The following is a 16,674-nucleotide window of genomic DNA, read 5'->3' as shown; positions in this document are numbered from 1 at the left end:
AATTTAACTATATTTGATCAAATATTTAATAAACTTATGGAAATGTTAAAACACTTCTCAAATGATTTATCCAAATACAATATGCTAATCTTCCAAATACTGGCAGAGTCAGGATTTTCATTAAGGAGAATCAAAATAAAAAAAAATATACAAAAGAGCTAATCGAATTCAACATATAACATATATGCACAATTTATACATATATACTTGGTGTAATTTTTCAGGTAAAAATTGCACGAGGTGCCCTATTTGGTCACCCCCATTTAACCTATACCCATTTTTTAAAAGAGTTTTAACTTGTACCCACTTTTTAAACAACTTCAACCCCCTTTCTCCTCATCCTTCTTCTTCTTCTTCTTCTTCTTCTTCTTCTTCTTCTGCTGCTGCTGCTGTTGGTACTGCTATGAAATTTCAGTTCATGGGATGATTGCCATAAGTATGTTTATCAGATTATTTAAAAATAAATTATAAATAATTACGTAAGTTAGTAGACAATAATTTGTGAATATTTCCAGGTACGGGAAGTTTAAGGTCGCACTTGGTGATTCTTTTCATGATAATTCTGTTCTTTTCATGTTTATTGTTTCCAAAATTTATGATTTAGATACTGTTGACAATCTAATTATTTATCTAGTATGTTACAAAACTTTTTCAAAAACTTCAACTTATATAGTATTGAAGTTTTTATAAATGAACTAAATAACTTCAGCATCTTCTACTGAAGTTTTTGAAAAAGCTTTATGACAAAACTAATGAATCCAGGACAAAAAAACTTCAGTTTATTTACTGCTGAAGTTTTTATAAATGAACTAAATAACTTCAGCATCTTCTGCTGAAGTTTTTGAAAAAGCTTATCCAGGACAAAAACTTCAGCTTATTTAGTGTTGAAGTTTTTATAAATGAACTAAATAACTTCAGCATCTTCTGTTGAAGTTTTTGAAAAAACTTAATGACAAAAGTAATGAATCCAGAACAAAAAAACTTCAGCTTATTTAGTGCAATTACAAACAAAAACTTCAGCAAATCGAGAACAAAACTTCAGCTATTATGCTTAAGTTCAGCAATTACGAACAAAAACTTCAGCACACTTGGTTCAGCACTTGCTACTTCAGGCCCGTCTACTAGAATGCTGAAGCTTTGCGTGATTGCTTTTGCTACTCAGTCTTGTATGCTGAAGTTACGTGAAAAAGTGGGTACGCTTGCAGTTTTTTTTGTAAAACGGGCACAAGTTAAAACGTGATCCAAAAAACGGGTATAGATATAAATCCCTCATTTTTTAGCGAAGGAGTGCCAACTGACTCCCCTAATTGACACCCCTTGAACAAGGGTAACTCCGTCATTACATTCAAAATAGCTTTTAAAAAAATACTTTTAGCAAGAAGTACTTCTCAAATTAAGGTTATTTTGACAACACACTAACTAAGAAGGAGAGAAATCCACATTCTACACATTATGCATTGGCGGTATAATTTTTTTTACTTTATTAGATCACTTAAATGGTAAATAACTTAATTAATAAGTATTAATTGGTGAATGTGTAATAAATATTTAACAACCTACTTTTTGCACTTGTCAATGTATATAAGTAAGCTCTATTCTAAATAGGAGGAAAATTCAATTTATGGGTGAAGTTAAAAACAAAGGAAGATGGACACATCATTCTAACCATATATTGCGGGATTGACAGTTTGACACACACTTCACTTTTCCTTGCATGGTAAGACCGGTGGAGTGTGGCCCTCAATTAATCGTCTCAAAAAATTTACGGTAAAGAAATAAGAGGAATATCTTTTTGAAAATGGCAATATATGATTACGTTGGCCAATACAGAACATGAATGAAACTTAATAATCAAAGGTATTATTGAATCAAATCAAATCAAGGGGAAATGACCCTTCAACCGAAAACACTTCGTTCCCGCAAATTTCCTTTTCTTTAACCTCACTCTCCGCCTCATTATTATTTATTATTCTTAAATATCAAGCAAAACCCAGTTCAAGAAAGCTATATCAGATTGACATTCTTGCACATTTATTTCGAAAAAACAAAAATGGGTGTTTTTTCTGGTCATTGGCCTTCTGAATCTGAGGTAAAGTTTTCATTTTTATTGTTCATATTTTGTTGTTTTTATTGCATTGTCGATTTTTGCTTAATGGGCTGTTGATTTGATTCTTGTTATTGATTTCAATTGCTGTTTCACAAATTTACTGTAGAGACAAACCAAGATAGTTCTAGCAAAAAAATTGTGATATGCCAATATGCAATTCTAGTCCGAAGAAAATATAAGGAACTTCTAGTACATTTTTTTAATTTTATTTTGTATAATATTGGCTTGAGATGAGTTTATATGGAGTAACATGGTCAGTGAGGAATTAGATAGACGACCCCAACTCCTTGTTGCTAATATACAATTCTAGTCTGAAGATTTGTGGCTACAAAACACATTACTATCTGTTACAGAGCCGGGGTTCTGTATGTGATAGTGCTATGTTGCTAGAAGTGTGATGATTTTACCTAAACTCCTTATGTCATGATTTTATGCCTATTTTATAGTGCCTATTGTTTAACTAAATTTCAGTAATGTGGTTTAAAAATACACTTTTTCTGTGTGTGAGACAGTGGGGGAGCTAGGAATTCTTTAAAAGGCCACATCTAGTACTTTTAAACCACTTTAACCACTACACAAGAAGTTTTTTTTTTAAAAAAAAATTATTTTAAGGGGATTCAAAAAAAATTGCTTTTAGCCCTGTTGCACAGTGTAATTTCCGAAGAAGTGTCCTTACCTGTGGATCCGCCACTGGTGTGAGAGTGCTGTATTTAAGAAAGGAAGAACCTGTCATGCAACATGTTGCTAATACAATGTTATTTGTAGTTGGAGGAACGTAACTTAAAGGAACCTATACTTCTATGAACATAATATTCTTTTGAGCATATTCCACATAAGCCAAGTGCGTAATATCCTTGTATTGCGTTGTATGCAAGTATCAATAGTTAAACTTGGTGTGTCTCTATTTGAGAGAGAAACTGAAAATGCGGCAATAACTTTAGCTAAGTTGGTTTATCTTGTTTCACTGTAATCTCCTCGACTCATGTACTAGTCACAGTTGTTAAACTCAAATAGATAAGCTGAAACCCTCGCTGGTTCTGTAACTGGTGCAGTTGGATAAATTAAGACAGAAAGTCGCCGAAATGTCTGGTAGAGATGCTCAAGAGGTCAGGGTGGTTGTATCACCTTACAGGATTTGTCCATTGGGCGCTCACATTGATCATCAGGCAAGTATATTAGTTATCACTTGTTATCTACATGTGCTTGCTTAATTGTCAATCGCTTAACCAGACATCCTTCTATTATGGTTCTTGACTGACAAGGTTTCTACTTGCTGTTCTTCAGATTTAATATATTCCATAACAGGATTCTATATCTAATGTAAATAAAACATTAGCGTATGAATCTTCATGATATGCCTTAAATTCAATCAACCAACTATGCCTCATTTCTAAACTTGAGTCAGTCATGAAACCTTGGTACCTAAGGATAATTATTTGCAGTTGTACCTTTATGCAAAATCTATATTGTGTGATCTTCAATGCGATTCAGGGGGGAACCGTTTCAGCTATGACAATCAATAGGGGTATACTACTTGGTTTTGTTCCTTCTAATGACACCCAGGTATGATTTTTTATGTATTATAGCCAAATTGTGCAGTGCTTTAACGATGTAAACATGTTATATTGTCTATATGTCATGAACAATAAGTAAAATATTCGAAGTTCTAGCTTAAATTGGTTCTGTATGTATGACTCTACATGGCTGGATAATGTCTCACGCATGTCCTTATCAAAATCCCCTTAGTCTGCCGAGTTCTATGTTTCCATTGGGGTTCTATGTAGCTCATTGCTCATAAAAATAGTTGTACAAACTTCAAGATGTGCTTTACTGAGTACATATACCACAAGTCAATTGATAGATGTTGCTGTGAAATTTGTCTTTTTAGCTGGAATGCTGCCACTGAGACACATATAATTGGACATAGTTACAGAACAGAAGTTATTACTCACGTCCTAAGTGATGCTCATTTTGATGTCTTTTTCACCACTCTAATTCTGTTGACTGTCTACTTTGCAAAACTGGAGTCGCCAGTTAGCACTGGAAGCTGAGGCGGCTTTTTTTACTTCTCTGCTTAAGAGCTTGAGTTTTATGGAAAATTCACTAAACTCTTTTCAGATAATCATTTTCTTTGTATTCTACTTCATATTCATTTTCGACTATGACTTCAAATTTGTAGGTTACACTACAATCTGGGCAATTTAAAGGAGAAGTTCGGTTCAGGTAAATGATGTTTATCTTAAGCATATTCATACTATATGTAACTAGTTTTGATATCCTATAAATGCATTAAAAATGTTATCTTTGTTCAGAGCCATATATATACGTCTTTGCTTCTGCTGGATTATGAGCCTATAACTAGTATATAACTACTTTGATATCTACAATCTCATGTCTGTGGACTTGCAGCATAAGTCTGCAAGTTGATAGTGATACAACACAGTTTTTGGTTTCTACAATGTGGAAACTCCTATGACTGTTTTAGCCCTCACAAAACAATAGGTTATGATAGTTTATGTAATTTTTTTTCCCGTCATGATAGTTTCATGTATTCAATATTATAAATACTAACAAAAGTATTGAACATCTAATACCTTGCAACTTTAAAATTCAGAGTAGATGAAGTTCAGCTTCCTAAGCATATCTCCAAGACAAATGGTTTGAATGAACAAATTGACTCATCCAAACCTCAGGAAGAATGCAAATGGGGTAACTATGCTAGGGGAGCAATATACGCCCTGCAAAACAAAGGAAATCCTCTGAAAACGGTTAGTAAGATTTCTTTTCCTGCTGTTTGATAGACATTTGTAATATCCTTGGTCCGCAAAACAAATTGATTCCATTTCTACTATGGAGGTTTACAAGAAGTTTCTTTCACATTTAAGAGCAGAATGGTTGTTAGCTTGTTTATCCTTGATGTTAAAGGACTGCAACCTGCTCTGAATATGAGTATTTCCCATTCATTACTTAAAGTGAGTTAAGTATATTCCATTAACTTCCTGATTCTCATTCTCTGAATTGCAACTGCCTTGTTCTAGATGTTGAACTCTAAAATTTTACAATCCGCTGGTTCCGTTCTACAGTCCATAGGTGGACTTCTGGCTTTTTAACATAAATTTCCTTCCACACACCATCCATCTTTTGACTTCTTATGTCTCTCATGAACTGAGATGATTGTTTACACAATTTGTTCCGTCTAACCCTGAGATAGAATCCAATTCAATGTAATTTGAAAATATATACATTGTTCGAATACTTGTTACTTGATGATGATGCTTCTTATTTTTCTCATTTGGTTTTCAAAAGGATATTTCAAATAAGCTAAAGTTGCTTATAAGAAATATTTACCCAACAGCTTGGAACAAGATAGGCTTCTCAATGAATTTGAGGAATTGGAGAGAGCGGGGGAAGAAGGTTTCTTGTTTATACGTGAGGATACTCTCATGTAAACTACGATGTTCCAGTGATTTTGCAGCAACATCCATTGGAAGAATATTATTTAAAGTACATCACTACGTCAAATGGCTAAGGAAGGGGATGCATTGTTATGCATAACCTCAGAGTTGAAAATGGAAATTGAAGCAAAGATCAAGAACCATAGCTGTAGTTTAGCTTATTTTTCTATTTAGGAGATAAGGATCAACCTACCGTACTATTTAAATTTGATTTCCAATTTTTTTTTAATAAAACAATATGTCGGAAAGGCCTTACAAGGAGGGAGGAACTAGGTAAATTAGATTGTTGTCCTATTTAGACGTGTTAAAATTTGTGACCAAGTCTATCCCACTGTTGCTTCGTCCAGTCTTTTATTTTTGATTTTGTTTTTTATAATGTTGAAATACAAACTTATGGAAATTTAGATGTTTCTACCTGCCTTTGTGGTCCTTAAAAGGCTTTCCCTTTGGAGTTGAGCATTTTAGACCCACTAGTGTTGTTGTAAGCTTCTAGTTTCCCAAGGTCAAGCTCAGTCATAGGCGGACTGAGTACCATAATATGAGTGGTTTACTTGAAGATTGTCATGGATACCCTCAGCAGTTTTATACTATAGATTTGCTACCTGTAGTGTAAATTTGAACGAGTTGGGGTGTCTAAATTGCTTCCTAAATTGAAGGTTCCCTGAGCAGCTGTTAAGCTAGATTTGTGGGTCCCACGCGAGTGCCAAGAAATGGTGAAGGGGCTGGTCAGATCTCTTTTAAGGGAATTGCAGACTAGCACAGGGTTCTGTCGTTGTGCAGATAGCTATGTTAAAAACTGAGAATTTTGAAGAAAGTGGGCTTACAAGCTTTTAATTAATTGGAATCATGTTGCAGCATTTGCCACATCTTCACTTACTTGATTTGGTTCCATTTACGTTTGACCTAATGAGCTAGCTTTTGCAGTTGAGTTAGGCTAAGGTCCATTTTCTTTACATGGTATAAAAGCCAGACCCAACTCTATTTCTTGGTTTACCGAATTTTAGGCCCATATCTTATGTTGTCCATGCTCCAAATGTCTAGTCCTAGGCGTGCAAGGGTATTATGTGCTGCACATTGGATGAGAGAATTGGCTTTTGCCTCCTTATTTGGTCTTGGGTAATCCTCACTGCATGTGCTAGTTGTTGAAATTGAATTACGACCAAAGGTCCATTTTCTTGACATGGTTGACTGCCTTCATCCATTCTATTTTCTTGGGCCAGTTAAGCGTTTATCATTATTCTCTATTGAATAAAATGTTTGGTTTCAAATTCAATTCCAGAGTTCTACTCTTGGATACACTCCTCTGTCAAAAGAACTGTTTCATTACGTGCACTAAAACAATTCATTTGTCAGTCACCTTGATCTGCATTCTTTTGCATAATCCCCCAACTTGACATGCTTAACCTCAATGTGCATCATATCTTTCATTTATACCAATCTCTTTGAAGCTTGTTTTTTGCAGGGTATCACTGGGTTTATCTGTGGTTCTGAGGGTCTTGACAGTTCAGGTCTCAGCTCTTCTGCAGCTGTAAGTTGTTTTTCCCATCGCCACCTTTGAATTGGAGTTAGGCGATCAAGAAATGTAGTTTCTATTTTGCATTTTTAGCAAAGTTCTTGTGATCTGGTGAAGTTATTTCTCGAGAACCTCTAAGGCCTTTTTTTTCCGCTGTTGCATCCTTGAGGAAAAGAGATCTCAGTGGTCACTCTTCTCTTTTAAGAGATCTGATTTGCATCTTTGTTCTTTTCTTATAGCAGTTCCTTACAGTGTCTTAGACATCCTATTTATGTCCCTTTTCATTTCTCTTCTGGAATTGCATTTAACAACCTCATGCTTAACAGGTTGGTATAGCATATCTGTTGGCTTTCGAAAGTGCAAATGGTCTTGTAGTGTGCCCAACTGAAAATATTGAATATGATAGGTATGTAACTTGTACGATGTTCTTGTCTTTGTTGCTTGCTAGTTCATTGAAGATATCTGGTGCTTCCTTGCTGTTTAAACTTTGTGCCATTGATCTCTTGAAAAGGTTTCGGAGAGCTTTTAGGGAAAGAGAAGAGAGTGTTGCTAATTCTTGTTAGAACAGGTGCATTACCACTTGATGGAGTAGGTGAATTATCCCCCAGAAAAGATTTCTTTTTTTTTCCGTCTCAACAATTGACATTTCTGTGAATATTGACGAAGAAATACTTAATGTGAATACAACAACAACCCAATAGAATCCCACCCAGTGGGGTCTGGGGAGGGTAAAGTCTGTTTCCAGGAGACCCTCGGCTCAGAGACAATAGATCTGTGACAACAAAACTCGTAAAAATAATATCAACAATGTGAGAGACAGCAAATAAATGGAAAAGCAGTACCGCAATATTATACAAAAGTGTGAAACACAACATAAAACGACCGCCCAACTACCCCTTAACCTACAACCCTAATGCTCGACCTCCACACCTTCCTATCTAGAGCCATGTCCTTGGAAATCTAGAGCCACGTGAATATTTTGACAAATTCGGATAATGAACTATTAGGTTACTACCAACATGTACGTGATATGATATATCATGTTTAGAAGTTGCTTATGTATAGTTTCTTTCTTGAGATGTTTCCACACTTTCTGGATATTTTGGAATTGCTTGTGACATTGCTCTAAGTGTATTTTGAGTAGTTGCCTGGTGGAAGTCAGATAATAAAGCTTAAAAAGGACCTTAGGAAGGGGTGAAACTGTATTCGTCAGCCTGGTGGAATTTTGCATAGGCAGCTGTCCATCTGCCCTTTTAGTTTCATATGCCTTCGATTTTTTTTCCCTTTTTCCATTTTTAAAGTGACTTCAATGTTTATCTGTACCTGTTGAGGTGTTACAGCCTGTAAATGTAACCATGAATGATGTCTGATGCTAATGTTTGTACCTTTTAGAATATGCACTCTGTTTTACTCTCATTTTGATGCTGATTTATAGATATGAAGTAGTTTAATGTCTTTGCTATGACATGCTATTTGCAGTTTATGCACTGGTAAACTTAATTTCTGACGGTCATATTAGGCAATTATGGTAGTTGATTGTAAGATTGTGTAAGGTTCTATGTAGATAATCTTTTGTCTCATTTACATATCACAAAAGATCTTCTGGTCTCATTTGGTTGTGGTAGTTTCCATAGGACATTTTTCGCTGTGCAAACCCTTTACTGGTATGTTGCGAAAAAAAAACCCATAACTGGTATGGTGAACATTTATTAGGTCCAAGGGAACACGAGGCTTAAACAATTGATACATGTTAAATGTTTCACAAAGTGACCTGTTTAAGAAGTCCGTGACAGGCATTCTGAATTTTTGTCTCAATTTTTTCTCGTCTTCCTGTTTTCTCATCATTGGAACTGTATCATCTCAGATTTTTCCAAAATCTTTAACGGGCATTATCTTAATTTTTGAATCCTCAACCTGGTTCCAGTATGAACTTCCAAATTTCTATAGTGCATTGATTCACCTGATCATTCTTCCAACTGGACTGGTCAGAGCTACTTTTATAAGCATGTCTTAGGTCAGTTACTTTAGTGGTATTCACAACCGTTAACACTTTGATTTCTTAAGGGCAACATTTTAGATGCTCGTTCTCTCTGAATCAATGACATCATCAGATTCATGAACTTTTGGTAGTAATGAGGTTCAAAGGTCTATTCAGTTAGGTGACTCAGTGCTGTTCATATCCATCCTTGGCATTGGTGGAGTATTTGATAAGCTTTTATCGGAGGAAACTGAAAAGTTAGAGGAAAATGCTTAACTTGCATCTTTGGATTTCTGTATTGCTTTGTAGTAAACATGCTCTGTATTCTACAAGTTCACTTCTTGACACAATGTTTGTACGCATCTCTTGTTGCTTTTGTTGCATGCAGGCAGATTGAAAACGAATATTTAGGTTTAAAAAATGGTATATTGGATCAGTCAGCAATATTGTTATCAAGCTACGGCTGTTTGACCTGCATGAATTGCAAGGTAATGTTTTTATTTCCACGCAGTAAATGGTTAACTTATCAAATAATCTTATTGTGTTTGAGCTAAAATTACTAAAACTCTTCCTAATATTTATTTGTATCTCCACTGCTGTCAGCTAAAAGTGATACTTTTTCTTCCTCTTTTAGCTTGCAATGCTCTTGAGATTTCTTAAAAGAGTATAGATGTTAGTCCCAAATAATCAGAGATCGGAACTTTAAGCAGTCATAATTACGTGGAAGAAAGAAAAGAGGAAAATCAAGAACTAGCCGTAGAAGTAGAAAGAATATGCTATTCAAAACCGGGAAACCTAGATTGTTCACGATGAATTGCTTTTCCTTGTCGTTTATGTCATTTTGCTTTAACTTTCCTCTTGTTATGATTTCAGTTTTACATTATGGCAACTTTTGTTGTTTTCTTCTGATACAGATTTCACATTCTGTAGAAAACTCTGACAATTATAGACCGCATGTGCAGACCATAAAACACAAACTGATACGCCCTCCAGAGGTGCAAAACAATCATGTCGGAGAGTTAGGTAATGCATACAAGATATTGCTGGCCTTTTCAGGTCTGAAACAAGCATTGACAACAAATCCTGGATATAATCGGCGAGTTGCAGAGTGTCAAGAGGCTGCAAAATTATTGCTGCAGTAAGATTATTTCCTGTTTGAAGCTTGTATCCACTTATGGTCATGGAATGCATGCCTGTTTATTGATGGAATATACTAGGATAGATGAAACAAAAAATCCTAGTTGTAAGTGACTCTCCGTTAAGAAGAATATGTCAGATTTAAATCCTAATGGAAATGTATCAAACGATGATCATTATTTCAATGATTGAATATCAAGCCTTTTTCTGGACTTCCCTCAAAACTTGAAGCATTCCTAAGACTAACAAACCCTTCTTATTGAATAAGCATGATGAAGTTGCGATGAGGTCTAATTGATTTTCTACCAAAGCTTTCGCTTCTGTTAGGCTATTTTCCTTTTTCTTCTTCTGACTCGTAACACTGAACTTCTAGAGCTTCAGGGAATGAAGAAGTGGAACCTGTTCTATCAAACGGTAGAATACTGAGCCTGCTTTTTTCGTTGAATTAGTGATGCCGTTTTAATGATGATGTTATTGATCACGAGTCTATTGTTTATGCAGTTGAACCAGAAGTTTTTGAAGCCCACAAGGTAAAATCCACAGAAATAAGTAAATGTTAAATTACGCCTTCTTAACCATCATTTTGTTGAAGGGGAGCCTTAGAGCAAAGGTAAAGTTATCTTCGTGTGACCTATAGGTCACGAGTTCGAGCCGTGGAAGCAGCCACTAATGCTTGCGTTAAGTCAGGCTGTTTGCATCACACCCCTTGGGTGCGGTCCTTCCCTTGACCCTGCGTAAACGTGCGATGCCTTGTGCCCGAGCTGCCCTTTTTAACCATCATTTTGCAATGTCATTGTAACATCTTTTAGTGAAAGTCTTTTTACTTATTTCTGTGGATCAATTGTATTTCGTATCATGTTTTTGGAAATGTTTCTCAGAGCAAATTAGAACCCGACCTAGCTAAAAGAGCAGAGCACTATTTCTCTGAAAATGAGAGAGTGCTGAAAGGTATTATTCTTTACAGAACTTTACTCCTTTTATTTTTATACTTAGTTTTAGGACAGTCCATTCATATCTAAACATCATGTGCGGTTTTTTAGGACTTGAGGCTTGGGCGTCCGGAAACCTTAAAGAATTTGGAGAGCTTATTACAGCATCTGGTCTAAGTTCTATTCAAAACTACGAATGTGGTAAGTGTTGATTTTAATATTTGATATCTGAATTTCATTTTAAATTTATCATCAATTATTTCCTGTTTACATTTACATCTACAAAACCTATAAAAGTAGTAGCCGATAAATAGCTTTCTTGATACTTTATATTGAGGGACAATAATAACCGATTTTCTTGCATCTCTCTTCTTATGGAAAATTCTATTACATTGGGGGATCAGGGAAGGGGAAGTGTAATGGTGAGAATTGAACTCACCCCTACTGTGTCAAAGGCTCCCACCGGTACAACTAGACTGTAAACCTTGGTAATCTTGCACTTCACCTTAATCATTTCAGGTTGTGAACCACTTATACAGCTATATGAGATTCTTCTGAAGGCTCCTGGTGTACTTGGGGCACGGTTTAGTGGTGCAGGATTCCGAGGCTGCTGTCTTGCGTTTGTAGATGCAGATAGAGCAGAAGAAGCCGCAATGTTTGTCAAGAACGAGTACTGTAAGCTCCAGCCCGAGTTGGCAAGCCATATCAACCAAGGGCCGGCTGTATTGATATGCGATGCAGGTGACTGTGCACGCGTGATCTGAAACACTGCCAGTTAGCTAAACTTGTAAACGCACTCAGGTTCATACTTGTAGCTCCACGATTTCCCATTTTTTCATCCATTCTTTTCAAGTGATTTGTCTTCTTGTATCCTTACTATTTCAGTTTCCACATTGACTTGGTGTATATTATTTTGGATGTTGAAGAAAGATTGTGTCAATAATTTGTATTGGCCTCCATTGCCCAATTTGTGTACGAAGTCTTATTAGAATTTTGAGGATCCAACTTCTTTTGCTTATAATGATTGATTGAAAGTTTATGAAGTTTGATTCTTGTATATTCATATTTGTTGAAGTTGCATTAACAGAAAGCGAGTAAAATGTACTGTAAACATTTAAATTTTATCAAATTTAAATCGATAAAATAAGACGGACTATATTTTAAATATATTGGTCCAAATAAATATTTTTAACTAATTTAATTGGATTAAATATATAAGTCCAATATAGTTGGGCTACAAATGATGAGCCGCCACACGTGAAATGACGTGGCACGCCAAGTCCAACGGAAGAGCCAATAGGATCATGTCACGTGTCAAAATGACAAGGCATGTCACGTGTCAAAATGACAAGGCATGTCAACTCAAATTAAAAGGCCAATGAAACCGCGCCACATGTGCAAGTGACATGTTCTGACCAATCAAACACGGTCTTGTTACTCTTCAATTTGATTGGTCGGAAAGAGTTTGTTCTCATCACAACCCTTCCCTCCCACAACTATAAATAGAGGTATTCATAACTCAGAAAAGACACATGAAGTTATAACAAGAATCAAGAGAGAGCTAGTGGATCAAACGCTGCAGATTCAAGATCTGGGCGTATGATTGTTGCAATATTTTTTTGGTCTCGATTATTTTCTTGACGCAATTTTATTGTCTACAAATTCTGGCACGCCCAGTCGGACAATCTCTACCTCTTATCTCAATTTTTCAATCACCAACGTTCAAAAATATCGAAATGACTTCAAAGAAAATCAACTCCAAATTAACTTCCACCAAGGCTACTAATTTCAGACTCTACGCTGATATAGAAAGCATCATCAATGTTACCTTTGGAAGTTTTGGACCAATTACAAGGAGCAAAGCAAGCTCATTAGGACAACAAGCACTTCAAGTGTAGTCCACATCAACCTATGTTTTCGGATCTTCATCCTCAAAAGGAGCAAGATCCTCTACGAACGCACCTGAAGAAGGAAGCGATGTTGCTGAAAAAATTAAGAAAACTCTAGCTCTGCTTAACCTCTCCGGATCCAAGAATTCTAATGTGAAGGAAGATGACGATATTTCAAGCGATGGATCCTCCTCACTTACACCGCATAGCGTGATCCAATTGAGGATCAGTCTATGTAACAATCTATGCTACTCTCCATCGTCTACAACAATCATGTAAGCAATGTTGACGAACACTTCATCCATAAAAGAGCAACTAGAAAACTTGACATAAGCAATTGCTAGCTTGACCAAATACATGCTGAATCAAGATGATAGAATTGATAAGTTAACGGATAGGGTAGAACTTTTGATGCAAGAAGAAACCAGTCATGCACTTGGCAAGCGCCCAAAAGTTCAAGAGATTGATCCTCCCCCACGACAAGTTGCATTTACCAAGGAAATTTCAATCTCTTCGGAAGGGATGATTCCAATCAATCAACTAAAGCAGTTCATTAAAGAGACTATAAAAAACAAATATGAAGTTGCTGCCAGTTGCTCTCTTACATACGCAAAGTTGTACACTGCAAGGACAAACATGTTGAAGATGTTTGCTGGCTATCAACATCCAAAGTTTCAACAGTTTGATGGTAAAGGCAATCCAAAGCAACATGTGGTGCACTTTGTTGAGACGTGCAACAATGCTGGGACTTATGGATTTTACCTAGTCAAGAAATTTGTCCACTCACTAAAAGAAAATGCTTTTGATTGGTACACTGACCTCGAGGCTGGATCTATTGATAGATGAGATCAACCAGAGCAAGAGTTCCTCAATCGATTTTATAGCACGATACGTACTGTGAGTGTGATAGAACTTACAAGTACTCGTCAATGAAAGGGTGAACCAGTTATCGACTTTATCAATCGTTGGAGGAATGCAAGCCTCAACTGCAAAGACAGGCTTAGTGAAGCTTCTGGCATAGAGATGTGCATCCAAGGCATGCATTGGGGACTGCACTACATCTTGCAAGGTATCAAGCCTAACACATTTGAACAACTTGCAACTCATGCCCATGACATGGAATTGAGCATGGCCTCCGCTGGAAATGAAGGCTGCCCATCTACGAGCCTCACAAAGGGAACGACAAGTAAGAAGTTAGGAAATGGAGCAAGTTTGTTCCCAAGTCTGAAAGCAAAGAAGCGATGAATATCAACACATCACTGTAAGGTTCACGACTAAGGTGAGCAAGACGCAGAGTATGAAATCCACTTCCTTTCAAGATAAGACAAACGGAAAGTTGACTCTAAAAGAAATGCAAGAAAAGGATTATCCATTTCTAGATCCAGATGATGTGCCTGCAATCTTTGAAGAGATTCTTGAGTTAGAGTTCATTGAGCTTCCGAAGATGAAGCGACCAAATGAAGTTGGGAAAGCTGATGACCCCAACTACTGCAAATATCATCGACTTGTGAGTCATCCTCTTGAGAAGTTCTTTGTCTTTAAGGACAAAGTTATTTTATGCGGTAAAACCGGGGACCCTATTTCCCCGTCATTAGGTAGCCTCGCGATTATGCTCCTCAAGGCTCGAAGCCAAGGTCGAGACCCACCCTCGGGGGTCGTCGGGTGCTGGCCCCGGGGGGGGGCATTGCATAACAACGACTACAGTAGGGGAAAGGGGGAGTTCCCAAGATGAACAAATAGCACTGGCAGAACTTGGTATCGCGTTTGGCCGTCCCATCTCCATGCCTTTACAATTAATGCACTCTTGTACTATGTCTGAATACCCCCTCCTATATAAAAGGGATCCTCACCACTTTGTAAAGGGATACTGTGGCTCAAACTATTCTACACAAGATCAATAACAACTCTCTCTCTCTCTTTTCTCTCTAACTTACTCGCTCGATGCTACCTCTTTCATTTATTGCTTTCATACTTGTTCTTTCGTTTATTGCTTGATATTGGCCATAAAGAGCCTCCTTTTAATTATATCTTAACTGTTAATCCCTTCCCGGTTACCCCCGATAGCTCGAGCTCGAGCCCAGGCATCGACCTTGAGGCCCTTCATCGGTCAGTCAGAGGCTCGGGAGGTTAGCTCCTCGTTGTGATTACAACCCCGTTTTAGTTCGTATTTTGTCGCTAGACTTCACATATCTATCATCAACTGCCTTAACAACTAGCATAAAAATAGATCACGTATTTTTAGAGTCTCATTAACAAATTTAATTGTTATTACCATTTTCACAGTAAACAGTTTGGCGCCCATCGTGGGGCTAAAAATAATAATGATTATTTTTTTGTTGGTTTCATTGCACAATGCAAGTCATCTTTCACACTTTTTCTTGTCCAAGATCTTCAATTTCAGGACAAAGCGTCTGGCTCGGTGAACAGAATAGGGAACCAGAACTTTGAAAACAGCAGAGAGATGGACACGACTACTCCAGATGTCGGTACACCACCGAACTCTGCCCGAGCAGAAGGGGAGGCTCTCCAACATGGCGTCCACATGATTATTGGAGGAACCAACGTTCCCCAAGGACCCATGTTCAAACGGACGAGAACGTCCACCACGGAAGAGGGACCGACCCGAAATTGCGTACCTGAAGACACTCTCGTATTCAGTGAGGAGGACCTCGAGGCCATGATAGAGGCGCACAACGATGTACTGGTAATCTCATTTCTTTTAAACAATACCAGGATAAAGCGCGTGCTCGTAGACCCAGGCAACTCGGCCAACATAATTAGATCAGAGGTAGTAGAACAACTAGGGCGGCTCAATCGAGTTGCCCTCATCCCTCGAGTCCTCCACGGCTTCAACATGACCGGTGAAGTAACAAAAGGAGAGATCACCCTCCCGATCGACACGCCCGGCGTGATCCAGAACACTGAGTTCCAAGTCATCGATGGCGACATGAGGTATAATGCATTACTCGACAGGCCTTGGATACACAGCATGAGGGCAGTACCCTCAACCTTACATCAGGTGATAATGTTTCCCACGAGGGACGGCATCACGACCATACATGGAGAACAGAGGGAAATGAAATAAATGTTTGCAGTCCACCATGAGGCGCCGATCCCTACATGCTCGATCCCGAACGAGGATAGAAACACACAGGCCACCGAGGACGACAAGGAAGATTTCTTCGCTTCCCGAACCTCCGTCTCCCCCGAAGAATTGGACGCGACTAAATCGACAGTCAAAGAGCTGGAGCAGACCATTTTAATCGAGCACCTCCCGGATCGTAAGGTATACCTAGGAACGGGGTTGACCCCTAAACTCAGGACATGGTTTATTAAATTTTTTAGTAACAATATCGACTGTTTCGCCTAGTCCCACCTAGATATGACAGGAATTCCGCCGGAAATAACCTCTCACAGGATGAGTGTCAATCCCAAATTTAAACCCATGAAGTAGAAGAGAAGACCACAGTCCGAGGTAAAACATGCCTTCATCAAAGAAGAGGTAACAAAACTTCTTAAAATCAGATCCATTAGAGAGGTAAAGTACCCCGAATGGATAACCAACATAGTAGTAGTGCCTAAAAAGGGAAACAAGCTAAGAATGTGCGTAGATTATAAAGACTTGAATAAGGCGTGCCCCAAAGAGTCCTTCCCATTGCCTAATAT

At 37.6% G+C, this 16,674-nt stretch overlaps 1 protein-coding gene across 2 annotated transcripts; it reads left to right on the top strand.

Annotated features, from left to right (window-relative positions):
• Nucleotides 1-1,835: 1,835 nt before the first annotated feature.
• LOC104247526 (galacturonokinase) lies at nt 1,836-12,086 on the top strand. Of its 2 annotated transcripts, none has more exons than XM_009803565.2 (14): nt 1,836-2,089; nt 3,160-3,273; nt 3,599-3,670; nt 4,287-4,330; nt 4,722-4,875; nt 7,025-7,090; nt 7,402-7,481; nt 9,442-9,541; nt 9,968-10,191; nt 10,564-10,604; nt 10,692-10,720; nt 11,069-11,138; nt 11,231-11,320; nt 11,639-12,086. In XM_009803565.2, exons 1-14 carry the CDS (start codon nt 2,051-2,053, stop codon nt 11,881-11,883), a joined length of 1,368 nt encoding a protein of 455 aa, XP_009801867.1. In that variant the 5' UTR covers nt 1,836-2,050; the 3' UTR covers nt 11,884-12,086. The 2 variants fall into 2 exon arrangements, with proteins under 2 accessions (XP_009801867.1, XP_009801869.1); XM_009803567.2 differs by having other exon boundaries at nt 1,837-2,089; nt 10,016-10,191.
• The last annotated feature ends 4,588 nt before the right edge of the window (nt 12,087-16,674 follow it).

Source organism: Nicotiana sylvestris, chromosome 11 (genome assembly GCF_000393655.2).
Source record: "Nicotiana sylvestris chromosome 11, ASM39365v2, whole genome shotgun sequence".
In the NCBI taxonomy this organism is placed as follows: Eukaryota; Viridiplantae; Streptophyta; class Magnoliopsida; order Solanales; family Solanaceae; genus Nicotiana; species Nicotiana sylvestris.
Note: the sequence above shows the minus strand (reverse complement) of the source record. Positions and strands in the feature narration are given on the sequence as shown.

Excerpts from the sequence above, each read along its gene's own strand:
- LOC104247526 (XM_009803565.2), top strand. The coding sequence starts at position 2,051 with ATGGGTGTTTTTTCTGGTCATTGGCCTTCTGAATCTGAG. Across the intron at positions 2,090-3,159 it reads ATTGGCCTTCTGAATCTGAG|TTGGATAAATTAAGACAGAA; the intron begins GTAAAGTTTTCA and ends TAACTGGTGCAG. Across the intron at positions 7,482-9,441 it reads GAAAATATTGAATATGATAG|GCAGATTGAAAACGAATATT; the intron begins GTATGTAACTTG and ends TGTTGCATGCAG.